General features: G+C 55.6%; 1 protein-coding gene across 3 annotated transcripts in view; it reads left to right on the top strand.

Annotated features, from left to right (window-relative positions):
- RALGPS1 (Ral GEF with PH domain and SH3 binding motif 1) overlaps window positions 1-27,310 on the top strand; it is a 295,391-nt gene that overhangs the window by 247,192 nt on the left and 20,889 nt on the right. For 2 of the 3 annotated variants that reach the window (XM_040225152.1, XM_040225153.1), the window contains exons 12-13: window positions 2,063-2,130; window positions 20,715-20,841. In XM_040225152.1, the coding sequence (XP_040081086.1) occupies window positions 2,063-2,130; window positions 20,715-20,841 (195 nt within the window). Of the gene's footprint in view, window positions 1-2,062; window positions 2,131-20,714; window positions 20,842-22,075; window positions 22,234-24,358; window positions 24,411-27,310 lie in introns of all 3 variants that reach the window. The other variant, XM_040225151.1, reaches the window with a different exon arrangement.

Genomic DNA, 27,310 nt, shown 5'->3' on the forward strand with positions numbered 1-27,310 from the left:
AGTTTGTAACACACACATCATGTTCAGGAATCATGCTTCCTACTCTTTAGGAATCGTTTTAGTTAATCATTTTCACTTCTTACCACATGTCGCTTCTCCATTCCTGGAGTCTTTATTTTAACTCAGTCCCTTATTTAGCTGGGTTTCATTGTGAAGCAGGTTTGCTCAAGTCCTGCACACTCTGATGCATGTCTTTCGTGCACGTCTTTCGTGGAAACATCTGCCTCTAACTTGCTGGGCTCCTTGGTTTCCCTCCCGCAGGACACAGAGAACGTGCTCCACTGCTGTCTGGCGCTGGGTGCTTGCTGCTATAGACAAGTCTCAAGCCAGTCTAGCTTCTTCCTCCTGTAAGTGACTTGTTTTGTCTACCTCGTGGGAAGAATTCCTTAAAGTTCAAAAGTCTCACAAGGGGACTGCCTCCTAGTGGAGCTTTGCCTGGAACGGCATATGCTCTTTCTTCATCACAGAGGAATTCTGTTGGTTTCTATCTTCGACCACTTCTTCTGCACCATTTTTTGGCTTTTCTCTCTCTGGCATTCCAGGAATCCATACACTGGATGCTATCTGCCTTTCATGTCCATCGACTTCTTTCTAATGGCTGTAATCTCCATCTCTTTCATCCTCAGTCACTGGAGTTGATCTGTTTCTCCTCTGGTATCCCTTCAGTCCTCTCGTTTCTACCCTTGGTTTGTTCCCTGGGGTCTCCAGTCTCCCCCTTCATCTTTTGTGTTCCCATCTCATTTTTCAGGTTTGGTTCTATACAACCCATAGTCTCAAGCACCTGGGGGGATTTCCCTGTGTCCCCTGGGGCTGCCCTCTGGGCCGAGCAATCTGGACAGTGCTCTCTTCCTCCCTCTGTCCCCTTTTCCTGTGAGGATGTTTGAGTTGGCTCCACTGTTTCTTTCCGTCTTGCTCCCACGTGAGAGGCTTCCTCTGGCTAGTCCACAGCTCTGATGGAAGGAGGCGCCGTCTGGTTCTGCTGCGCCGTGTGGGATGGGCTGGTTTTCCTTCCGTTGTGCTGAGAGGCACAGGGGTTCTCAGTCTCTGCCCTCTGTGTGGCCTGGGGGCACGCAAGGCTCCGGCTCCTTGGAGGCGGGAGCAAGCCATCTGTTCTAGAAAAGGGGACTCTGTTAAAAGGCCTTCATCAGTGTTTCCTCCATCTAGTAGGGGCTGAATCCCATTCCAGAAAGGGATATCCTCAGGTTTCAGGTGAGGCACCCCCACCCCTGCCGCACCATGGAGCCTTCATTTCCATCAGAGCGTCCCCCACGCCGTCCACCCACCACCCCATCCGTGTCTATCTCGAATCTGGAGCCTCTCAGACCCCCTGAGAAGTCCGAGGTCAGGATGGGAGCTGGGCCACATGATGGCTCTTGTCCAGCTGCACAATCCACTTTTTCTTTCCCTGGCTACAAGTTCTTGAAGTTCATGCCCCCTCCCTTGTTAAGTAGCACCTGGGGAGCTCTTTTACTCCTGAGTGTTTGTAATTGTTTATTGGTCTTGTTGGGTGAGGGAAACTCTGACATCCAGCTTCGCTCTGTCATTTTCAGCCAGAAGTTTCTTAATCAATGCTTTAAAGAAAAACAGTAATAACTACTATGTCATGCCTCTCTGGAGGCATCTGAGAATGCAGTGTAGTGATTAAACCCCCTGGCTTGGGGTCAGACAGTCCCGATCCCCTGCTTGGCCAATTGTTAGCCCCGCACATCTGGGGGGAGCTGTGTAACCTCGCTGCTCCTCACTTTTTGCATCTACAGGATGGGGATGGTGTTCCTAGTTCATAGTGTTGCCTTGAACAGGAGCACATCTGTGCCCGGCAATGAGGGGCCACGATTACACTATTTACTGCGTCTTCCCTAGCCATCATTTCTTGGTCATGGAAATCCCCTGGGGACCTTGGAAAGCTGTGTCTGTGATCTGGAGCAGACCTCAGAGCACTGCTGGCTCCGTGACGAATAGCCCTTAGCAGCAGTCCAGTTTCCCAGTTCCCAGCTTGCACATGTCCGGTTCCCCCTCTGACACCCTAGAGCCCATCTAATTCTTTGAAAATCTTTGTTTTCAGACTGTCACTCCGAATTGAACCAGGAAGCAGCTCCCCAAGACTAGTCTCTTCCAAGGAAGATCTTGCAGGTATCGTAGCCCCTCGGGTGGGGGCAGACTCGCCGACGGCCCAGACATGGTTGCCAGGGTTGGCCTTGCCTGTGGAGCCAAAGACCAGAGTCCAGTTTGCTGGCTGGCAGCCTCAGCGTCCCTGCTCACAGCTGCCTCCCCCCATCCGCCCCCCCACTGCAGACTGCCCAGGCTTCTGAGCACATTGGGCTCCTGTAGGGCACCTCTGGGCTGGGGCTCCCTGGGAGAGTCTGAGACCCAACAGAGGCAAGATCAGAGCCCAAGCTGGGGGCCTGCACTCGGTGGAGAAACCCAGGACACTCTCCGGGTCACCTGGATGCTTGTCATCAGGCCTCCCGCCCAGGCTCGGGGTAACAAGCCCCAGAGGGGTGCACGGGATGCCTGGGGTATTTGGTCCCACCACACACAGAGGGCTCACCTTCCTGGGGCATCGGTTTAATTCCCATATTTGGGACGCATGTGGCATCCCGTAGAGATAAGAGGCCCAGGCTTTGAAGTCAGACTCGAGCTGTGCTGCTTCCAGCTCCATCACCATACCTCTCCAACCTCAGGGGCCTCATCCACAAAGTGGAGGTGGAACCAGCTCTCACCTGGAGGGCTGGGCTACCCACGCTTTGAAAGCACTCTGCCCACATGTACGTGGTGTCAGCCGCTTTAGAGTTGTCTCTGTGACAGTTTCCTTTTGGTTGTTGTTCAGTCGCTAAGTCGTGTCCGACTCTTGCTGGGGCTGCTCTCTGCTGCTGTTCCGGGCGGGATCAGATTGCAGGCTGGGGTCCAATTGTACTTCCTCCTCCTGGTTTGAGCTTATGTGACACTCACCTGGGTGCCAGGCCACTGCAGTCTTGGACAAGCAACTTTACACCCTCTGGGCCTCGGTTTCCTTACCCATAAGAGGGGGATAATAAGCCTCCCATCCCAGAGTCTCTGGAATATCAAAATTGAAATGATACATGCAGGGCATGCAGTGTAGAGTCTGACAGGTGGTGAGTGTTTGGTGGGGAGGTGGCTGTCTCAGGCTGCTGCCTGGTGTCATGACCCCTGCCCCTGACCTGTTGACCTGCTAACCAACCACTCACTCCCCTTTCTGGAGCCAGGCTGGTACAGCAGTGCTGCTGTGTCAGGACCCTGGGGCCACAGGAGGCTCTGTCACAGCCTCTCACTGGCCCCGCCAGGCAAGGCCTCTGCCCCGACTCCGGGGTTTCCTCCAGGGGCCTTACCTTTCCCAGCCTCTCCCGGCTCCAGTGTGTAGGCTGGACCCTGCCCCTAGCCTGCCCCCCAGGGTCCCACGGTAACTTAGCAGAGAGACGGAGATGCTGGTTGATCCACACAGCTTGGGGATGCTGCTGTCTACACCTCAAGAGACAGAGTCCTGGCCTAAACTTGATCCTCACAGGGTTCCATGAGCCCAACAGGAAACTTGTCTCCCATGGTCTCCTCTCACGTCCACTGCCTTCCACACACAGCAGATGACCCACCAGCAATGACCAGAGAGAAGTTTCTAGCGCTGGTCTCATCTCTGCCTTCTTGTTTTAGAACCTTCTCCCGCTTAGTCAGCCGTATTCCTTCCCGATGCTCACATATACCTGACCGTGGGTAGGGGTGGATGGGATCCATCAGAGTGGTGTAGGAACGCTAACCACTCAAGGCTCTTTGTTCCAGAGGGAATGCCAGGGTTCTGGAGCAGAGAGTGGGCTTGGATATGGAGGGTTCTGCCCTTCTGTCTCCTGATCAGTCTGAATAAGAGGTGCCTGCACCCTGTCCGGTTAGCACACCTGAACAGGATGACTGCATCTCAGGCCTTCCCCACGTGCCATCAGGTCCCCATGGCCCAACGAGCTGGAGGATTTATCTGTCTCCCAGTGCCCCAGGTGGAGACAGGAGCACAGAAAACTTAACACTGCTTCTGGGGGCCTCCAGAAGCAGACCACTCCCCGAGCCCTGGGTCAGGAAAGGAGGAGCTCCGTTCACTTTTTAAAAATACGATGTTATATCTTTGGCTGCACCGGGTCTTAGTTGCAGCACATGGGATCTTTAGTTGCGGCATGTGGGATCTAGTTCCCTGACCAGGGATCAAACCCGGGCCCCCTGCACTGGGCACGTGGAGACTTAGTCACGGCACCACTGGGGAAGTGCCTGCATTCACTTTTGAGCCCTGCCTAGGATGGAAACCGCTACCAGGGCCACGATCTGGCCCCCGGTTCAGCCTCCTCAAGGTTCAGCCCTGCTCTCCTTCCATCCCATCCCCCCTCATCCCCACCCGGCTCTGGGGTTTATTGGCCTTATTGGCCGTGTGAAACCAGAAGCCAGCCAGTTAACTAACCTCCAGCATCAGTCAGAGACCTGGCAGGAAACAGAATTGCCCCCAGATGACTCACCGGAAGAGGGTTAATGAAGGTGAAATGGGAATAGGCATAAATACTTTACACAAGGACAGCGGGGTCCCCAGCACCTCTAGGCTGAAGGACTTTGGGGAAGAAAAACTGTTACCAACTCCAACAAGTGCTGAGTCGCAGAGGACGGGGTCAGCTCTGCAGGAATTGTGGTAGCCAAGGGTAAAGGAGGAGGAAGGGCGGAGCCGAATTGCCCTGACCTCTCTCTCCTCCGCCCTCCCACCGTATCTGCAGCTGGAGCCTCCCGTCAGCCAAACCCAGCTGGAAGCCTGGGGTGAGGAAGCCAAGAGATGCCTCTTGGGTCCAGCCTCCCAAGGGCACCAAGCAGGGTGAAGGACTCATCTGAAGGGTCGGACAGAACACCCCGTGTACCCACCAAGCCTTGATTTCTCCATCTGTAAAGTGGGCATAGTAATACCTTCCTCAGAGAGTGGTTGTGAGAATTTATTAAGATCACGTGTACCTGACACAGCTCACCTTCATCAACTGTAATTTTATTAGGATGATGTTATTACTGTCAGTGTTATGATTCTGCCTCTGTCGCTGAATCATCACTCGGGTTTGGGGAAATCCCTCTTCCGCTCTCTCCTCCCGCTCCCCGACCAGGTCAGGCCCCCGTTACACTGGGGAACGGTGCACATGGCTCTGATGCCGGCCGCTCTGGTGTGTGTCCAAGCACAGCCACACAGCCGTGGACGCATTGGCTACTTGCTCGCTATGGTGGCAGAGTTGAGGCTGAGACAGAGACCCTGAGGTCTGCAAACCTAATCTACCTGCTGGTTTCCAGAGCCTGCTGACCTTGCATTACACCCTCTTGCAGCTCTCCGTGCTTCAGGGCACTTCCCCTGTGGAAGCTAGACAGCTTTCTGTGCTTCTCTGTCCCGTGTCTGCCTTCCCCAGGCCTGGAATTCCTGGAGCCCCACATGTGGGGTGCTTGGTCTCTGGGCTCCCAGCTGGGTCTGTGGGCACCTGGTTCTCCAGCTGCCTGCTGACTCCACACTCCTCCCAGCAAAGTGCTGAGGCCAGCAGACCTTGGTACCCAGGCGCGTCTGCCACTGACTTTCCACCGCTGTGGCTCCAGCCTGGAAGCAGGGTATTAAGGTTTTCATGGACCATTAGAGGGCCCAGAAGTGTCTGGAAGGCTTTAGATGCACTCAGGGATCCCGGCTTCCCAGCCTCGGCTTCGAGACAGCAGAGGGGACCTGCGGGGTCCCTTGCAGGCGGGACAAAGGGCAGCTCCAGGGAGGTCTTCCACGTCTGGCAGTTAGATGGGACTGCGTGGCAAGAGCCCGACCAGACCAGGGACAGGAATGTGCCTCTTGCAGTCCCAGGAATGGGAGGAACGCAGCCTCCCTCGGCTCCTCGGGAGGGGGCTGGGGCTACAGTCCCGGGCTCTTTCCAGCCAGCAGGCACCCCACACCTGCCGAGGAAAGGCCCCAGGAGAGTCTGTTCACTGGAGGCTTCACATGCCAGGGGCCGGCTCTGAGCCAGGCCCCCCCGAGGAGCCTGGAGAAGACCTGCCCTCGTGGGCTTCATTCTCGCCTTAGCTGGGGAGGCGGGCAGCAGGCAGCGTGAGGAACTGATGGGGGCGGAGAGGGGAACAGCAGCCCCAGGAGGCCAGCGTGAGCTGCCTGACCCCGCTCTGTGGCTACACCTGCCCCCCTCCGACTCACCGGCCCTGCCGGGGAGACATAGGCTCTGTGTTGGACGCAGCCCTCCTGTGAGGTCTCTGGGGCCTCGGTTGGTGTCAAGGTGGACCTCCGAGTTGTAGCTGCACCCTGCGTCCCTCTGATGCCCCACACCCCCCTCTCCACCGCCTGGGGAGCAGCCGTGCCAGCAGCTCCACACCAGCAGATGGACAGACTGTGAGAAAGGAAGTGGAGAAACCTTCCCAGTTTCTGGTCTGGGGAGAAAAAAGGCCAGGAATGCCACGTTTTCCATTTCCCCCATATGTAATGTTTAGCTTATATAAATGAACTAATATTTTCCTGGAGAGCAAAAATCATAAAGAACATTGACCCCGAGAGAGGGCAGTTGGTGCTGTGTGTGCCTTGGAACCGGTGAAGACATTTCCAGATCTCGTGAGCCCCGCCTCCATGTGGCTGAACCAGCTGACAGGTTTTCTCTGAGATTCCTTGGCAGCAAAGCAAGTCCATGGAGAAGCTCAGGCTGGCCGCAGGTCCCTATACCTTCAGGACTGCTCGCCAACACACCTTTCTGTCTTCCTTCTGTTGCCCAGTGGGTAAAAGCCAGGCAGATCTTGGAGTCGGGCGGACCTGAGTGCAGGGCCAGCTCCAGCGCTTCCTAGCTCTGGGACTTTGGGTGATCGGCGTGGTCCCTCTGAGCCTCGGTGTTCTTATTGGTGAAATGGGAATAGGAATAACTAAATACTTTGGAGAAGGAAATGGCAACCCACTGCAGTATTCTTGCCTGGAGAATCCCATGGACAGAGGAGTCTGGCCGGCTACAGTCCATGGGGTCACAAGAGTCGGACGCAACTTAGGGACTAAAGCACCATAAATGCTTCATGTAGGCTTACTTCATGGACTGTGGCTGGGCCAGAAAAACCCTTAGATGGTGCCTGGCACACGCTTACCACTCAGGAATGTTCGCTCCTAGCCCTCACAGATGGGCTCTGCTGCTGACCGGGTGGAGGGGCTCATGGCATGGCCAATGGAGCACTGGACGGGGGCACCAGAGGGCCCTCACCTCAGCTCCAGCTCACACTCAGCAGCTGTGCCGGGCACTCTGGCTGCATAACCTGCCACCCCAGGACCCAGTGGCACAAAGTGGCCATGTTATTACAGGCACAGATTTCGGGCCAGGAGGCTGGACAGGGCACAGCCAGGGTGGCTTGTCTCTGCTCCATGACAACTAGGGTCTCAGTGGGAAAGACGGGAAGGCTGAGAGGGACTGGATGTTGGGGCTGGAACCGTCAGGACGTGCGTGGTGCTGGCTGTCAGCTGGGGCGGAACCCAAAGGTTACATGGTATTGCCCTCCAAGAGCAGAGGTCCTCAAAGCATCATGCCATCTGCGTGACCCACCTCGGAAATCACTTAACATCACTTCTGCCATGCTCCGTAGGTCAGTTCAGTTCAGTCGCTCAGTCATGTCCAACTCTCTGTGACCCCATGGACTGCAGCACGCCAGGCCTCCCTGTCCATCACCAACTCCCAGAGTTTACTCAAACTCATGTCCATCGGGTCGATGACGCCATCCAGCCATCTCATCCTCTGTCATCCTCTTCTCTCACCTTCAATTTCCCAGCATCAGGGTCTTTTCCAATGAGTCAGCTCTTCACATTGGTGAAGTTGGCCCAAGTATTGGAGTTTCAGCTTCAGCATCAGTTCTTCCAATGAATATTTAGGACTGATCTCCTTTAGGATGGACTGGTTGGATCTCCTTGCACAGTCCAAGGGACTCTCAAGAGTCTTCTCCAACACCACAATTCAGAAGCCTCAATTCTTCGGCGCTCAGCTTTCTTTCTATCGGCCAAGGCAGTCTCAAAGGCCTGCCAGGCCCTAGGAGAGGGCAGGGAGACTGAGCCCTCAAAGAGAGTGTCAGGATTTGTGGACCTGTGTTAAAACCAACCAGACCAGCTGGTTCACAGGTAGGGAAACAGGTTAAGGGTAGTCATAGCTGACACATATTGAGTGAGTACTCTCTGCCGGGCACACTCTAACCTGCCCCATGTGCTTGCCTGGTGAATCTCCACCTGCCTTGTGAGGTAGGTATACCTGCCCTGTAGGTGAAGGCGCTGGGCTGCTTGCTGCCCCCATTTTGCGCCTGGAGGAAGGGGCAGAGCCAGTTGCTGAGCCCAGAGGTCTGGACTGGTGTCGCCTGTACCCAGCACAGGGAAGAAGCAAGATGCACCAGAGGGCCCCGGAGTTCCCTGGGCTCCCCATCATTGGTGCAGTGCAGGAAGCGCCCTGCCCTGGGTGACCACCTTGGCGCACCCATGACGTTGCCACTGACACTGTGAGTGGCGTGCTGTCCCAGCGTGGTCCTCAGAAGGCTGAGTCTGTGTAAGAGTAGATTCTAAACATGCTTTGGCATTGCCTCTCCTCCCCTTGGCCTGTCAGGGACCTCCCGCTGTGGCTGCGGAGTGGGGGTGTTCCCATCCCCCATTCTGGACTTCTCTCTACCTTCCTCAGTGGGCTAACCTCAGGGTCTGGTTGCCAAGAACGGTGTGCGCTCAGTGCCGACTCCAGGTGCTGTTTCCTCTCACAGGCACTTTCATGGGTTTTCCGGCGACCCCACAGCCCCTTGACCTGAGCAGATGCAGATCTTTTCCGGGGCGCGGGGAGGGGGGCACTGCATGGGCCCTCAGCCGGTGCCCACCGCGTTTCTTACTGCTTGAAGTCCTCTCCAGCCTTCAGCTCCACTCACAGGGACCACCTTGGTCCATGAGAGGCCACAGCTGTCCTGGTCCGGATGAATCTGTGAGTGTAGCTAACCCTGGTGTGGCCACAGCTGTGTGGACTCTAGGCCTGAGGGAGGCACTCAGAGTCCCCGGGTCTCCCAGCTGCTGGAGACATATAGCAAGTTCCTTGAGTGGCCTAGAGACCCCTCACTGTGGTTGAGAAGAGTGAGAGAGCACCCCCATGGGTGAGGGCAGTGACCCCCCTCTTTCTGCCCTCATATTCTCAGAGTGGGTAGAGGACCCTAGGTGAGAAACTCAAGGGACAGGGAACCAGTTTCTGCTGGTTCCCTCTGGAGTTCACGTCTGCTCTGTCCTTGCAGTCTCCCATCCTAGTAGCCCCTTAAGGACAAGGTCAAGCAGAGGAACCAAGACTCAAAGCTGCTGCCCTGCTGCAGCTGGGAACTTGGGCCACTGGCTGTGAGAAGAAAGCTTCTGGACCTCACTGCAGTTGAAAGGTGATCGGATGCCATATTTCAGAAGGAAATGAACCAGGGCAAACCAAGTGACATGTGAGATAGAGCCTGGCTCGCAGTAAGGACCCATTAGAGTTGCATGTATGAGAAACAAAGAACACATGTGAGCGTAAAAGTCACCGGCTCCCAGGCTCCACCAGGAAACCTGGCCAGAGAAGGCTTTCAACACAAACCGGCTTTCTTCTGCAGAGGGGCCCCCGGGGCCCAGAGCGCTCTGGCAGACCCGATGAGAGCCCCAGTGTGGGAACAAAATGAAATGGGGAATGAATGAAACACAAGAATGATACGGGGAGACACGGAACCCCTTGCAGTTGGGAGGGATGTGGGCCCTGTGCCCCAGACACTCAGGCTGGTGCTCTCGAAGCTCCAGATCGCGACAGTGGTAATCCTGGCCTCCAGGGATGATGCGGAGGCTCAGAGCCCGAGGAGAATGGACCCCAGCTCCCTGCTCAGCCTGGGGCCGTGGCTGGATGGAACGCGAGTCTTGTGACTCCAGATTGAGTCGTTTCCCTCCGACACAGCTGCCTCCCATTAATCTCCGATGTGCGAGACTTGGAGCGTAGCCTGTGAGCGGCGGCCGGGCTGCCAGGTTGCTTGAATCAGGCAGCGCTAACCCAGGGCAGGACCGCTCCGATGCCGTCGGGACCCGTGGGAACGAGGCTCCCCAATCCGGGTGCGTGTCCTCCTCAGAAGAGCTGTGGGCACCATGCCGGTGCTTTCAGCCCACACTGCTGGTGCTCCAGCTGCCCACCCAGCCCTGTGCTGGGCATGGGGAAACGGTCCCTGCCTCCTGTGGTGGGAGGTGGGGATGGACAGTCAGCAGGAAATCACACACAACTACTTAGCTTCAGATGGACGGGTGCCATGAAGGCCGGGCGTGGGTCACGTGCACCCAGAACAATGGGGTGTCACCCTCTTTGTGAGAACTCCCACCCTCGGGGCTGTGAATTCTGCACCACACTGGGCCCTGTATCTCAGTGAGGGTCTAATTTAACCCCTGAGGATGGGAGGGGCCTCCAATTCTTTCCCTCCATTTCTTTCTCTTCCAAGAGAAACGTACAGAAGGAACAGGAGGCATTGGGGACGTTTCAGACCTGTCTCCTGTGACCCCGTGGGTGGGCAGAAGAGGCCCGTGGCCCCCGCAGTGTCCCGGTGCTGGCTGGCCGGCCAAGGCCGCCTCTGAGAAGAGAAAGTGACGGCTGAGATGGAGGCTGCCAAGGTCAGAGTAGTGTGTGGCTTCTGAGCCGCCTTCCTTTAGAATACAAACGGAGCACAGGGCCACTGTTGCCCACCGCTCACCAGCCCCTCGCCCCGGCAAGCTCCTTAACCCTTCCGACTGCAGGTGCCACATCGTAACGTTGAGATGCCACCATCAGGGCCGGCGAGGCAGTGTTACTGTGATGCTGACATCAGTTCCTCTGTCCAGAACATTTAGCACAGTCTCTGGCCCCTGGTAGATTCTCAGCGAGTGTCACCCATTACCATCGCCAGCCCTGGCACAGCTGTGAAAGTTATCCAACTGATGTAGTTACTGCCATTACCGTATTTCTTTATTTTTTCTTATCAAAGCAGGTGTCTTTCCTGGGTGTAATTATCCGGATGCTTGTCTCTGTCCCCACTTGACTGTGACTCCGCAAAGGCAGAGTGTCAGCTCTCTAATTCAGAGTGCCTGGGCTGCACCCCCCAGCTGTTGTTAGGAAGGAGAGAGGCCAGCGCTCTCTCCTTTCCTCCTCACCAGGGTACTGCCAGGCCGGCTTAGTGCCCCTGTCTTGCAGACGTAAAATTCATGCTCAGAGGCACAAGGTAACTTGCCCAAAGTCGCTCAGCCAGGAGGTGGCAGGTACCAGTGGGAGCGCAGGCCTGTCTGCCTTTGGGTCCCACATTCTTTGCTGTCGCCACTCGTCATCCTTGATCCTGCCCACTCCAGAGCCATTGTTAGAAGGCTCTGTGTTCTTTTCTTTTCCAATCAGTGAGTGGTCTGCTGGGCAGCATGTTGGTTTCTTGAGAGAAGTGTAATGAAAACCAGATTTCGTTCATGATATCTTGTTCCCCAATGACTGTCAGTTCTCATATGTTCCAATAAAACTGCTAAAGAAACAGCCACTTAAAGATTATTCATGGAAAAATTATGCTGAGGAAAAATAGAGCAATCCTCTGAGATAGTCAAGCCGCGTGGTCAGTTTTTCCAGCTGCTCGTGCCATATCGGGCCGGGCAGCGGGGACCACACTCTGCTAGGGCAGGCCAGAGCCCCAGCCCATTATCACCGCCCCCGCCCCTGCCCCAAGGACACGGAGGAACAAACTTGTCAGCACCCAGCTCCGAACCGGTCCCAGAAGACACGTGTCTCGGGTGCTGTCACGTGGCACGCCCCCCCCTCCCCGCCGCCAGGCCTGGTGGGGCTGGCACGTGAGGCCTTTCAGTAGCAGAGTGTCACTTACTGGCAGAGAGGCCACCCCCCCACCCACCCACCCCAGGTCCCAGCTGAATGGAAATTCTTCTCCTTCAGCGTCAAAGTCCTGCTGTTGGTCCGCAGTGCAGGGATGGGAGTGACAGAGACCCGGGGCACTGAGAGCAGCATCAACTTTGACCCTGGGCCCAGGGGGATCACAGCCCCCCACCTTCCCCCAGCTGAGTTCAGGGGCATCTGAGGCCAGGCCTGCCTCCCATCCAAAGCAGCCAGGAGAAGGGGGTGGATCCGCGCCTGGGCCTGGAGGGAGAGTCAGGAGCTGAGTGGAAGCGACGAGGGGCGAGTCCAGAGGCTCGGGAGAGCCTGACTGGGGTCGGAGCCAGGGCGCAGGAACCTCTGGGAAACAAGTGGGGAAGGGAGTGGGTGAGGAGAAAGCTGAGGCTAGGGAGGTTCCCAGAAGAGCCTCGGAGTGTCCCCTTCTCACTGCACTTGCGGCTGGTTCAAGGAGCAAACCCAGCTTCCCTCGGCCACGTGACCTGGGGGCGGGGAGGTCTCCACAGGACGGCTGTAGGAGTACTAATGGCTCGGCAGTCATTGGACTCAGCAATGGAGGTGTTAGTCTCCCTCACCTTCCCTTCCTCCGGAACAGCAGTTGGACGTTTATCCATCACACATTTCCTTCAAGAAGTGCCTTCTGCTTAGATCAGATCACCTCGAATGTGTCGCCGTGTTCCCCCTTCCTCAGGTTTCCCCTAATGCCTGACCTCTGAACTAACTGCTTAAGCTCTTTCCCCACCATGGGCCACCCCCTACCCCCTTCCCCTGGTTCCCAGAGAGTGGCACAGGGCCCAGGTCCTGCTCACGGGCTCTCTCACCTGCAGAGCGGGCCTCCTCCAAGGACCCACCTTCTGGATGGCAGCAGCACACACAGTCAGAGACAAGGCCCGCAGCACTCAATTATCACTGTTATTAATGCTAGGAGACCACTGGTTCCAACCACGGGGAGGAGCCAGGCGAAATGACCTTTACAAAATGACCTTTACTGAGCCTGGGGTGGGAGCCAGAGTGACTCAGGCATCGAGACTGTGATCCTGCGTACAGGCAGCTGATAAACAAGCCACATTCCACCCTCCGCACGGATTCATTTATTGAGCAATACGTACAAAACAGAAACAAAGCCGGGTGCTTCCACGCTGCCCTTCCTCCCCGTGGCAGCTACACGAGATGTCTCCCCCGGGACAGAACTTGCTTTCATCCCTGTGCTTTGAGCAGAAGTTCTTCACGGGGTGCCCATCAGAATCATCCAAAGAGCAGCACCCCTGACTCACCTGAGATCAGCAGAACTAGACTCTCCTGGGTTGGGCCCAGGAAACTCCATTTCTCACACACCCTCCAGATGCTTCTGATACAAACATGCCCTGGTTAAGAATGACAGTCTCAGAGAAGCTGACAGCGACGTGGAACCCCTCACAGGAAAGTGCAGGTGTACACAAAGCTTAGCTGCAGTCCTCGCCGGCTCCCATGGACCTTCCCAGGGTTGGCGAAGTCCAGGCCACGACGCTCTGATGTCAGCATCATGGGTTGGTCTGTCGGAGCCCCAGTTCTTGAGATGATGCCACATGCAGGCTGGAATTGGGACCTCAGACAGCGCCCCCTCTTCTTATCAAATTAGGTCTTCTGGATCCCCCTGCTCGGCCCAAGCCTGTGCTCTCTGTCTCGGTGGAGGAAGGTTTTACACCCATTCAGGTCTGAGTGGGCAAATGACAGAACAGAAGCTGAAATCAACACAGCAGAAGCTTTATTTAGTGGCCAAAGAATGGAGAAAAGGGAACTAAATTAACAGAGTAAAGACAAAGGGATGAGCAGTGAGGCTGATAATGGGGAGGCAGATGCCTTAGTCTACGGTGGGGGGGAGGGATGGGGCTTTTTCAAGGGAGTAGGGTGCCACCCCCTTTCTATTCTTTGGTCCTTAATGTCCAGTCTTGGCCACCAGTGGATGTGTCATTTAATATGCTAATGTAGTCAGATGAAGGTACAAGGAGACTCAGAGTCTGTTGGAAATCACATTCATCGCCATCTTGGGCCCAGCTGGTTCCATCTGGTTTTTTCTTTGTGTGTGTGTGTGGTTTCCTTTCCTATCGCTGGACCCTTTAACTTAAAGATTTATATTCAATCCTGCTAGAGGTGGGAGAGTTGAGAAGTTTTAAGCAAGGACACTTCTGCTAACAGTGGAGGTTGATGGGTTTTGTTTTCTTAATTTTATTTATTTGACTTTGCTAGGTCTTCTTTGGGGCACGTGGGGTCTAGTTCCCCAGCCAGGGATAGAACTCAGACCCTCTGCATTTGGAGCATGGAGTTTTAGCTCCCAGGAAGTCCTGGTTGATGGGTTTTGAGCAAAGACCCGGAGCATCTCTGACAGCACTATCTCCTGCCACCTGGCCAGGTGGCCCAGGCAACCAGGCAGAAGGGAGCCCACTGACCAAGGCCCCATCGTGCAGCCCCCAGTTCCTGGCACAGGGTGGGGAAGGATAGTCCTGGATTCCAGCACAGCCCCTAGCACGGCACCTGGTACAGAGAAAGTGTCCACTCATTTTTCAAATATGTTCATTTTAAATCATGAAACCTTTCTACGAAGAGAATATCTATGGTACCTCCCACCCATATTTAACAGAAGTGAACATTTTGCCATATTTGCTTTATATCTCCTAAATTGTTTACAGATAGATTACACCCCAACCTTTCCCTTTCTTCCGTATGGAAGTATCTACTGTCCCCATACCATTTTGTGTTATTCCTGTGTGGATTTTTGTGTTTTACTACACGTGTACCTATATATGGGCTTCCCAGATAGCACTAGTGGTAAAGAACCCGCCTGCCAATGCAGGAGACATAAGAGGTGCGAGTTCATCCCCTGGGTTGGGAAGATCCCCTAGAGGATGGCATGGCAACCCACTCCAGTAGTCTTGCCTGGAGAATCCCCGTGGACAGAGGAGTCTGGGGGTCTAGAGGCCATAGGGTCCCACAGAGTTGGACATGACTGAAGCAACTTAGCATGCACACATACATATAAAAATGTATACTGGTTTTTAAAAATATTACATAAGTGGCATCATGCCATTCACCTAAACATTCGTCTGCAACTCGCTCTGCCTGCTTACCATATGTTTCTGTCACATGCATTGTATCCATATGGATACCTGCAGATCCGATTTCTTCCTTTCTTCCTGCTCTGCAGAATTTGTTGAATGAATGAACTGCAGCTCCCTTATCCATTTCTCTACCGAGAGGCATGCAGGTTGTTTCCACTTGGAACGTCCTTGGAAAGGAAATGTGTCCCCCTTGTGCACAGATGCACGTTTCCTGAAGGCAGACACCCAGAATTGGAATCCTGGGGTCGTGGTGATGCCATGAAGGCACCTTTACTCAGCACTGCTAATTGCTTTTCAAGTATTTGACACGCAGATGAGCCCTTAACTAGCATTCACATTTGATATTGTCAGGCTAATCTTTTTTTTTTTTTTTAACAATCTAGTGAGTTGAAAATGTATCTCAGTTTTACTGTAATTTGTATTCCCATTATTACTAGTGAGGTTAAGGCATCTTTCCATATAGTTATTGGTCACTGAGGTAATTTCCTCTCTTGTGAATTTCCCATTTGTTTTCTTTGCCCGTTTTTTGGGGGCGTAGTTTGTCTCTTTCTTACTGTTATTTGAAGTTCTCTATAAATCGGAACTGTAACCCTTTGATGGTGATGTGGATGACATATTCCTTCTCTCAGACTACACCTTGCCATCTAATGTTGCTTTTCCTGTCTTTTGTTTATTGGCTTGATTTGGTACAGAAATGTTTAATCAAATTTTTTCATTTTTTTAAATTTATTTTTTAATTGGAGGAAAATTGCTTTACAATGTTGTGTTGCTGCCAAAGAACAGCAGCACAAATCAGCCATAATTATACATATATCCCCTTCCTCTTGAGCCTCTCTCCCCTCATTTTTTTTCCTTGAAGTTTTATGCCTTTTGTTTCTTTCCTTTCCCCAAGGTCATAAGGATTGTCTTCTTTTTCTTTCCAGTAGTTTTGCATTTCTGCTTTTCATATATATATCATTAATCCACTTGCATAGTGTAAAGTAGGAGGACTCAATAATTTCATTTTTCTCCACATGAAACCTAATGGCTCTAGACCCATGTACTGAAAAGACCCTGTCTTCCCTTTAACTTGTAATGCCACCACCACCATGAAGAAGTCTAGACTCTCACTTGTGATTCACTGAACGGTTTCTCTGTCCATGCACTGACACTAGACTGTTTGAGTTACTTTTGTCTTGCATTTTGGTCTGATAACTGGTAGGACAAGTCCTGCGCTGTTCTTCTCAAAATTTGTTGTGACTACTTTGTCCCTTTCTTCTTCTTCAGAATTTTAAGATCAGCCGAAATGACCAAGTATAATAGGATTTGAGCACCATGCCCCTGACAGTTTCAGGCTTTTCACTCATCATACTTTCATGAATCTGTATGATGGTTGGATCTGAGAAGTTTAGACTAGCTGCAGTGGCAGCCCACTCCAGTACTCTTGCCTGGAGAATCCCATGGATGAAGGAGCCTGGTAGGCTGCAGTCCATGGGGTCTCAAACAGTTGGACACGACTGAGCGACTTCTCTTTCACTTTTCACTTTCATGCATTGGAGAAGGAAATGGCAACCCACTCCAGTGTTCTTGCCTGGAGAATCCCAGGGACGGGGGAGCCTGGTGGGCTGCCGTCTCTGGGGTCGCACAGAGTCAGACACGACTGAAGCAACTTAGCAGCAGCAGCAGCAGTAGCAGCAGACTGGCTGCAGGAAGAAGAGAAAGTGTGGTAACTCAGACCAGTCAGTGACAAGAGAGATGGACAGGGAGGGGGTGTACAAAACCTAGGGGTCTTGGCGATTGTGTGTGGTGAGTAAGAAGAGATGGTAAAACAGTGAGAGACTTTATTTTGGGGGTCTCCAAAATCACTGCAGATGGTAACTGCAGCCATGAAATTAAAAGATGCTTGCTCCTTGGAAGAAAAGTTATGACTAACCTAGACAGCATATCAAAGAGCAGAGACATTACCAACAAAGGTCCCTCTAGTCAAAGCTATGGTTTTTCCAGTAGTCATGTATGGCTGTGAGAGTTGAACTATAAAGAAAGCTGAGCACCGAAGAACTGATGCTTTTGAACTGTGGTGTTGGAGAAGACTCTTGAGAGTCCCTTGGACTGCAAGGAGATCCAACCAGTCCGTCCTAAAGGAGATCAGTCCTGAATATTCATTGGAAGGACTGATGCTGAAGCTGAAATTCCAATACTTTGGCCACCTGATGCGAAGAACCAACTCATTTGAAAAGACCCTGATGCTGGGAAAGATTGAAGTCGGGAGGAGAAGGGGGTGACAGAAGATAAGATGGTTGGATGGCATCACCAAAGCGATGGACGTGAGTTGGAGTAAGCGCCAGGAGTTGGTGATGGACAGGGAAGCCTGGCATGGCCCAGTCCAAGGGATTGCAAAGAGTCAGACACAACTGAGTGACTGAACTGAACTGAGTAAGAAGAGAAGAGGCAAGTCACAGTCTTGGGGAAGCCAAGACGACTGCTCCTTCCAGGCCAGGTGACTGAGTGGCCAGCAGGGCTTCCAGCCAAGGCTGGAAATACAGGAAGAAGGTTCAAGTTCAACCTTGGTTGAACTTAAGATATCTTGGAGAAGATTCTTGAGAGTCCCTTGGACTGCAAGGAGATCCAACCAGTCCATTCTAAAGGAGATCAGTCCTGGGTGTTCTTTGGAAGGAATGATGCTAAAGCTGAAACTCCAATACTTTGGCCACCTCATGCGAAGAGTTGACTCATTGGAAAAGACCCTGATGCTGGGAGGGATTGGGGGCAGGAGGAGAAGGGGACGACCGAGGATGAGATGGCTGGATGGCATCACCCACTCGATGGACATGAGTTTGAGTAAACTCCAGGAGTTGGTGATGGACAGGGAGGCCTGGCGTGCTGTGATTCGTGGGGTTGCAAAGAGTCAGACATAACTGAGCGACTGAACTGAACTGAGAAAAGTTCAGATGAAGGGATCAAGCCAACAGAAGGAAATGCAGGTCTCAGGCTCAAAAAAAAGGTGGGGGGGGGTTGGCTGGAGACTTCCCTGATGGTCCAGTGGCTAAGACTCCTTGGGCTCACCATTCAGGGTTTGACCCCTGGTCAGGGAACTAACGTCCACATGCCTGCAACTAAAGATCCTACAGGCCACAATGAAGACCCAGTGCAGCCAAGTAACTAAATAAATATTTAAAAAATAAGTAACTGTTGTGCATATCCATAAGTTCCCTTGCCCTTTAATACAAACAACAACAACAAAAAAGGATGGCAGTAAAGCTTTAAGAGTCATCAGCCAACCTGCTGAGTTAAATCAGAACCAGGAGCCAAAGAGGGAGGCTTGTGTAGACAATACGAGCCACTGGGGGATAAGGAACCCATGGAGGAGGCTTAGTGACAGCAATCGAAGAGGCTCAAGGAGAAGCAGGAGCGAGTGACATCACAGGCACCCAGGAAGCAGAGGCTTATGAGGAGTGATCACCTGTATCAGCCGCCAAGGGCACTGGCGAGGAAGCCAATGAATGCTTGACGATTTGGCCTAAAGGAGGTCAATGGAAATGTCATTAGGAAATAGAAACCAGATTTAGTGACTTGAGGAGTGAGTGAGGGGGCGGAAGCAGAGTGGGGGGCAGGCTGGTTTTTGAGGAAGTGTGGCGCCTGGGAGGAGAGCCGGGCCAGGGAACCTTCTTTTGCAGAAGGTGAGAAACTAAGAGTGTATGCATAAACTGGGGAATGGACCAAGCAGGAGAAGGGGAAGCGGTGCAGTGGACTGTCAGAGGGAACAGGAGGTTGGGGCAGAGGTCCCTGTTCCACGGGGGCCTGGCAGGAAGCCTGGTGTCACCGGAGGTGCAACCAAACCCAACAGGAACAGTGTTTTCGTGGCAGGAGAGTGGCAGCGTTTTGGAGAAGGTCTGATAGTTGTGCAGGGGCTAAAGGAGGGCTTGACACCTGGAAATGGTTGTTGAAGGGAGCAGCGGAGACCTAGTGCAGAGCTTGGCGGTGGGGCCTCGGGAGGGACGGAGAGGATGTGGGGTGCTGGGAGTGGGGTGTGGAGGAGGCACAGGGGGGTGGGACGATCTCTGAGAGTGGGAGTTCAGAGCCCGAGATTTCGTGAGTTCCTTGCCTCGGGAACCCTCTACTTCCCATAGTGGACAGGCTGGGGACAAGGGTCGTCGGTTTGGATGCCAAACCAAGAATGAGCCCAGCATGCTGGGGGACCCGGGGCCCTTAGGGCACTAGTGGATCTGCAGCATCTTGTGTGGAGGGTCTGGGGCCCTGGGTGGACCTCTGGCCTCACAGGCCCTCCAGGGTGTTCCCCACCACGGCCAGGCAATAGCCCCCTGGCTCGCCCCGCATTCAGTGTGCTCTACAGAAAGTAACCGAGCCCCTTTGCGGAAACCCAGCTATCATCTGGGGTCACCTCCCTTTGACATAGGTTGGGACCTGGGGCTCTTTACTGCAGTGTTTGCACCTGGACAAACATCTCCTGAGCAGCAGATACAAAGAAACTATGAGGAACTAAAAATAACTGCAGACATATGCAGCTGGGGCAAATTTCAAACAATAAGATACAAAAGGGCCAAAATCCAGCGGCCACTTCTGAGGTGCCTGGAGCAGGGTACTGCGCGTGATCCCTCCATGCAGCACCACCAGGGGGCGGGCAGACCACCTAGGCTGCCCCTCTGGCCTGACCCACTGATCTGCACCTGCCGTTGCCCCATTTAAGGAACCAGATCACCTCCCCATGGGGAGCAAGCAAGGGAACCTGTTATTTGTTTTCGCTCCCTTGTGAGTCTGATTAAAGCCTTGCCTGCATTCCTCGTCTAACCTCTTATCCGTTTCTGTTGGTTCGAGTCTAAGAACCCAGCTTGGTAACACCTGAAGACCTCCCTTCCCAAATCACAACCGCAGGAACTAAAGAGACAACAGTGGTCCAGACCGCGCCCCACAGAAAATAGCTGTGAATGTGGCTCGGTGGGGTTTGTGACCCCAGCCCCCTGGCTTTCATGACCTTGCATTGGCCCCATGACTGGGGCTGAGGAGGACAGGGTAACATAATCATGATAAAACCAGAGTGAGCACCACCTGAAACTCTGCAGATGTTACCCCAAGACCTCTCCCAGCCACCTGCAGGGCGAGTGCGTTGTTCCCAACTTTCAGATGAGGAAACTGAGACTCAGAGAGGAAGCACCTCATCCAAGGTCACCCAGGCAATAACGGACGGGCCTGGATGTCTGACACCCTGCCTGCGTGGCTGTGCTCTCTCGCCCAGTTAATCCACTGCCCCCAGTGAACCCTGCACACATCCCTTTTGGCTGGACATGTGCTTCAGAAGAGAGTCTGGCCTTGGAAGGGCACAGGGGTATGGGCCCTGGACCTGGACTCAGAAGTCACACTATTGAGGCTCAACTCTGTCCCCCAGCGGGGTGGCTGTGGAGAAGTACCGCCCCAGGGGAAACAGGCCAGACTGCCGACCCCCGCCTCCACCCCTGCCCTGTCCATCCGTGGCACTCTCCTCCACGTGAGCAGAGGGGCTGTCGGGCCGGGGACGCTGTGCACAGCAGGATGCTGGCCATCCTGATGGCCTGTTGTCAGGCTTATGTGTATCACAATGTGCCTGGCAGCTGGGGGTGAGGGGTCAGGGTCTCGGGAGTAGACAGCTACAGGGCTTGAGGAGCCTTGCCCGCTCCTGTCAGCCGAGCCAGGGGTCTCCCCGCGAAACCAGCCCACCTCCCCTGAGCCTCCCCAGCCCCTCACCTCACTCTCTGTGCTCTGTTCACAGGCCCGTCCAGTGGCTCCAGTTCCGCAAGGTTCAGCCGGCGGCCCACCTGTCCGGACGCCTCTGTGGCCGGCAGCCTCCCCACACCCCCGGTCCCGAGACACAGGAAGAGCCACAGCCTGGGCAACAAGTGGGTGACCGCATGAGCCCCTGACATCGGGGTCGGGGTGGGACTGAGCATGGGGCAGGGGCTGAAGAGCTACTGGGGATGCCAGCCCACCCGGGCCTCCCCTGCCCGTCTGGGAGCTGCTGATGGGCGCTCTTGGTCTCCCGGGCTGGTGCCCCCTCCCCAGGCTAGCATGGGCTCAGGAAGGGCAGGGGTGGCCGTGGCTGCATGGCCCATGTACTGGTGACGGGTCTCCGGGGCTCAGCAGCTGATGGAGGAGGTGTGCAGGGAAGGGCGGGGAGGCAGTGGTGGGTTTCTAGCTGGTTTGCCCAAACTTGGATAGTGCCTCCTCGTAGAAAGAAAATCCCAGCGTCCAGGAAACACCATGACAGTCCTCCAGGGAGCATGTAATATCTCATGGCACCTGTGTGTCATGGCTCAGCATCTCCACTCGCTAAAAGTTGCAGAAAGCCTGCAGAGCCCAGAGCCTGCTGCAGGTTCCCCCGGCTCCATGGGGCTGACCAGCTGGGGGACATGTGTGGTCCTTAGCATGGCTGGGCAGCGGTGCACCTGTCCCCAGGGGGTTGGGCACAGATCCCTGAGCGGTTGGGTCCCTTCTGCCCTCTCTCCCTCCCTCTCTCCTTCTCTCTGTTCCTTCCTTCCTTTCGTCCTCCTACCGTTAAGACACAAGCCTCAGCCAGCCTGGGCTAGCCCTGGAGGAGAAAAGGCTTGCTTCTCTGAGTTCGGGGCTTGCTCGGTGCTGGATACACTGGCACGTGCCCATCCAGCATCCTCTCACTGGGCCCCTTCAGGCCTACGGAGTAGCTGCGTGATCCGTGTTGTAAGAATGAGGCCCGGAGGTCCGACAGGGGGAGCACCTGGCGGTGGTAGGTAAGGCTGGAGCAAGGACTTGGACCAGGTGTACGACTCCAGAAGCAGACGTGCTGACCACGGGGTCAGCCATCTTTTGGCTTGTTCGGCCCCATCACTCAAAAGCACCATCCGCTCGCCTGAGCCTCACAGTCATCCTGGGAGTCAGGCAGGGCGAGTAGCGTGAGTCTCCATTTGCCAGAGAAACTGAGGCTCAGAAGAACGATGTGACTTGCCCAAGGTCACGCATGGGGAGATAGGACCGCGGTTCTGGGTGAAGGTCTTTGTCCCGCAGCGGCGCCGTTCTGCTCAGGCCCCGGGGCAGGTGGAACCCCTGTTGCTCTGTAGATAAGGAGCTTTGCCTTCTTTCTTCCTTTCCGTTTTCCAGTATGATGTGTCAGTTGAGTGTAGTTGAGAGTAAAAGCGCGACATTCCCGTCGGAGAAAGCGAGGCACCTGCTGGACGACAGTGTCCTAGAGCCCCGCAGCCCCCGCAGGGGCCTCGCCCTCGCCTCCTCCTCCGCCGTCACCAACGGACTCTCCCTCGGTAAGCGTCCCTGGCCTGCGCACGACAGCGGGTGGGCCACGGCCCGGCGTGTCTGTGTTTGTCTCCGTCACTGCAGTGCCTGGGGCCCCGCACCCCCCCACAGCGAGGGCTCCCCGCAGGCGTCGCCAGAGCCAAAGAGGCCTTTGCTTCCCGGTCTCCAAGGCTTCACAAAGGGCCTTGGGTCCGCATCCTGCCAGTGGCCCTGAGAGGGGCAAGAAACGGGGGACGGACACGTACCTGAGACCCACCGTCCTTGGCAGGCGACTGCCAAAGCCTGGTGGCTGCTGCCCCCGTGGGGCTCTGTCCCTGGGGAGCCACAATCCCTGGCCCGCAGGGCAAAGGAGGAGACGCTGCCTGGGGACGGCAGCAAGGCGGCCCCGGGGTGCTCCCCATGCGCTTGTCTTCATACCGAGAAGCCAAAGTAAGGGAGGATGAAAAACTGACCTTCTGGGATGCAAATGTATGTCTGAACTCCATCCAGAAATGGTGCTTATATCAATAGAAAGACAGAGGCTGGGCTGCTGGGGCCGGGGGGGGGGCGGTGTCGGACCTACGGGTGGCAGTGAGCTCTGGTCACAGGTCCACCACCTGTGGAGTCCAGGCCGCCGTCAGACAGGTGTACTCTCCACCGGCTGTCCTTCCAGTGTGCCGTGCTTCTGTAGTCTGTGTGTCTGTGTGTCTGTCTTAACAGGGAGCCCTCCCGGGGCTGGCAGCAGGTTAGACAGAGGCCAGTAGGGCGGAGGGCCCCAGCGCATGGGAAGGAAGAGGAGATACGGGCAGGAAAATCGTGCGGGAATCTCACATCCTGTGAAACGGGGCAGTCTCTGAGGCAGTGTCGCCGCGAGGGGGCACCTGGCTCCCACTTCCTAGAAAGTGTGTGACAAGCAAGGCCCGTGTCTGCTGTCCGTCCAAGGAGGAGATCCTTCTCCTTGGACCTGGTCAGCGGTTTCCGCCAGCTCGGGACAGTGTAGCCCAGGGTTCCTAGGTGCGCCTGGGGAGAAGAGTTCAGGGTCTGTGAGTTGGGGAAAGCCTGGATTAAACCAGGGCGGCAGGTCTCATCCCAGAGACTGGACCATGCTGATGGGCATCGTGGGTCTCCCAGGAGGCAGCTGAGCCCAAAGGTTCCCACACTGTCTGGGCCAGAACCCTCTTCCCTGGAGAATCCCTTGGGATGGGGTTCTGAACCTCCCTGGGAATTGCCGGCCCGAGAGCTTTGGGCTGGGCAGCAGAACAGCTCTTTTACATCCAGGAAACTTTCTGAGCTGTGCCTGAGCCCAAGCCTTGCTATTCCTGAGACAGAAAACCAAGTCAGATGCTGTACTGTCCGGCATCCAGGCGGGAGATCCGCAGGTGCTGCGGCTCTCGGCTCCTCCACTCAGAACGCTCAGAGGTTTTTCTGTTTGGACCTGGAGCCTGGGAGCTCACTGCCTGTGTGCCTGTACCCTGCTTGAAGCTGAACTGGTCCTTGTGTCCTGGAACTGCCAAGGGGCCTGGGACCCCCCCTCTTTCTCCCGACTCCCACTGCCTGGCCGTGGTGCCAGCAAGGCAGCCCAGGCAGAGAGGGCAGAACCCAGGCACCTCCAAGGAAAATCTCTCTGCTTCCTTGTGGCCGAAGCTGGGCCTTGGTGAGTCCCAGTCAGCCCTGGGGGGGGCAGGCCATGGGAAAGCTGAGCCCTCTGTGTGCACACTGCCCCGGGCTCTGAAAGGGCGCTCCGTGGGGGCCTCTGTCCAGTGCTAGGCAGCTGCTCTGTGGCCCGTGTTTAGTCCAGCCCTGACCTTTGGAGGGAGGAGTGGTCGTCTGGCCCCTGGAGGGCAGTGGTGGAGCCTGTGGAAGACAGAGTCCTAAGGTCCTGACCCCAGGGGACTGGTGTGCCGGCATCGCAGCGCTGAGCCAGCAGGGAGGGGAGAGGAGGGCCCACCTGGGAGCCGTGGGACAGGGTGGGCTGAGTGTGAGATAGAGCAGCAGCAGAGCAGAGCCCGAGCCACACTGACACCCCCGGGCTCAGGCGGTGTCCCTCCGGCACGTCCGTGCAGCTCGGGGCCTGGGCCCGGCGGAGAACAGGCCGCTCTCGTGGCCCCGCTCCTGCGAGGCCGCCCCGCTCACTGATCTGTGTTCCTTTTCCAGGCAGTAGTGAGAGCTCAGAGTTTAGTGAAGAGATGTCTTCAGGGCTGGAAAGGTGAGTGTGGCCTGGGCTGGGCCTCCCTCCCGGGGGAGCCGCTCAGGGGGGTGCCCAGGGAGCTGGAGACCAGCCCCACCCTCCTCACCCAGCCTGTCAGGGGCTTCCCCGTGGCTCCACAGGTCAGCGCAGCCCAGGGGCAGGGAGGCCGCCCGTACAGGATGGGCGTGGGGTGGGGGTCCCGCCCTCTGCTCTGGCAGGGCCCCCTCATCCTCGGGTCCAGGGTCGTCCCAGGAGCCTGTCCCTCAGGCCGAGCTGCCAAGGAGACCTCTGAGCACAGATTCGGTCTGAGATGTGGATTCTCGAAAGCAGAAGCCTGAGAAATGGGTCTGGAGATGGACATGTGGCTCCGCCTGGTGGGGTCTGAGGGCATTGCACCCTTGTGGCCTCTGGCTGACACCCACCATCCTGGGCGCTGGTGAGCCAAGGGGACTCTGCCCAAGGTTCCCTGCAGCCAGTCCGTCCACCCCAGGAAGTCCTCCTCGTGCCTCCCTCCTCCACGTGCTGGCACTTTCTCTGTGCCAGGCACCAGGTGGGCTCTGGGAAGACAGGGACCCTGTGAACAGGGAGCTCCCGCAACCTCGGTGCCGCCGACGGTGAAGGGCATCATGGGGACTCAAGTTCTTGGGGGAGCGGGGGGCATCCAGTGACACAGAGGTAGGCTTGCATCATCCTGGAAAGTAGCCCCTCCTCTAGCCTGTGTACACAGGGGCCCGCACACACAGACAGGCACACACAGGCACACCCTCACAGTTATCCACACCCACACCCACGCCCCTCCCGTGGTGCTCAGCCCCACAATCATAAATGGTCAGAGAGGAGGGGCAGCTCCCTGGCTGGGGGGCACAGGGCAGAGGGCCGTGAGCTTTGCTGAGTGTTCCCCATGTGCAGTCCCTAAGCCCTCCACACGGGGGATAGCTGTAAGATGTCCCCATTTCATATCTGTGGACAGCAAGGCGCAGACAGGTGGCGTGGTCCTGCCTCACCCGCCCTGCGGGGCAGAGCTGACCCACATCCACCTCCCCCAGCTGCAGGACCCACCTGGCCATCACCATGCCTCATCCAGAGCCTCTGTGACACTGCAGGGACTGGCCCCGCGTCAGTCGGCCTGCCTGTCCTGGTGATGCCCTAGGTGGGTGGCGGGGTGGGGGGAGATGACATCCTGAGCCCTCGGGGCTCCTCTTTCTGTCCCGCCCCAGGCCTCCTGGAGGGACATTTGCGGGGCTCTGATTTGGGGAGCATAGGCCCCCTCTCTGTGGGCCTGCTGCCCTCTCTCTGCCCACCTTAGTAGGGGGGCAAGAGCCAGACAAATAGCAGGCAGACATCAGATCTGACTGGCGGAAGTTTGACTCTTCTCAGCGCCAGTCAGAGGATTCCTGGGGCAACCCAGCGTCTCCCCAACCACACACGGGCCAACGAGGCGACAGTGATCCTGAATAGCACCCAGACCTGGACCACTCATGGCTCATTCATCCCTTCGGTCGTTCACCCGTTCACTCATGCATTCATTCGTTTACTCATCCATTCACTCATTCACTCTTCCATTCATTCATTTATTCACTCATTCACTCCTCCATTCACTCACTCATTCACTCACTCATTCACTCATTCATTCCTCCGTTCCTCCATTCATTCATTCATTTGCTCACTCATTCACTCCTCCATTCATTCATTCATTCGCTCACTCATTCACTCATTCACTCATTCACTCCTCCATTCATTCATTCATTCACTGTTCAATTCATTCATTCACTCTTCAATTCATTCATTCATTCATTCCTCCATTCATTTGCTCATCCATTCACTTGTTCCCTTATTCGCTCATTCACTCCTCCATTCATTCATTCATTCGCTCACTCATTCACTCCTCCATTCACTCATTCATACCTCCATTCCTCCATTCATTCATTCAAAGCTGTTTGGTCTCTGAGGGTGGCGGACATGGTTCCTGCTGAGCCCCCACGACTGAGACGGGAGCTGCCAGGGAGGAAGGGGGTGAGAGAATGCCCGCCTCAGGGACACAGTGCTGTGTTCCACTCAGAGGGGAACTCCGCACGCTTTGGTGTTTCGCTTCTTTCTCTTCCACTTGGGATTTAGCGGTAGATTCAGCTCAGAGCGGTGGATTGACTCTGCGTCTGAGTGTCTCTAGTGGGTCATTTTGGAGCGCTCCCTGGCAAGCACTGTCACCCCCGCAGCCCCTGTGCAGATGCTCAGCCTGCCTCCGGGGCCCTCAGAACAGCACCCCACCCCCGTTTCTCATCTCCTTGGGACCCCGCTCTCAGTCCAGCCCCGCCTTCCTGAGGGGAGCAGGAGACCACCTGCTCTGGAGACTCAAGGCGGCCCTGATGATCCCGACGCCAGGTGCCCCCCACCCCTGTGGCCCAGCCTCCAGCCTCCACTGCTGTCCTGCACTGGCCTCTTCTCATGTCCCCCAGAAAGAGTCCACTCCCTCAAAAGCATGTGAGCATTCGAAACTTTCTTGAAGACCCCACAGGAGAGCTGGAGAGGCTTCACCTCACCTTCGAAATCTTTGCAAAACATTGCTCTTTCTCTCACAGTGCAGTGACCACAAGTTCCCCTGGGGTCTGCCTACCTGGAGCCCAACCCACCAGACCCCTCTCCACCCTGGCCTCCCCCACTCCACTTTGCTCCTGCTCATTGAAGGGGAGTGGATCCCCTCTTCCCCAGGAGCCAGGCCTCTTCCTTGGCTCAGAGGCCAGCAGGTGCACCCACAGAGCCTCCCCTCCTGACCCCCACCTGCTGTTCCCCGCAGACGCTGTAAGAATGCGCTCTCCCTGCATCCTTATATCTGCGTGAGAAGATGGTGACCTTGGAACCAGAGATGAGGGTACAGGAGAGGGCTGGGCCGCAGGGGAAGAGGTCCTAGTACTCCAGTCCCC

Source organism: Oryx dammah, unplaced genomic scaffold (genome assembly GCF_014754425.2).
Source record: "Oryx dammah isolate SB20612 unplaced genomic scaffold, SCBI_Odam_1.1 HiC_scaffold_25, whole genome shotgun sequence".
Classification (NCBI taxonomy): Eukaryota; Metazoa; Chordata; class Mammalia; order Artiodactyla; family Bovidae; genus Oryx; species Oryx dammah.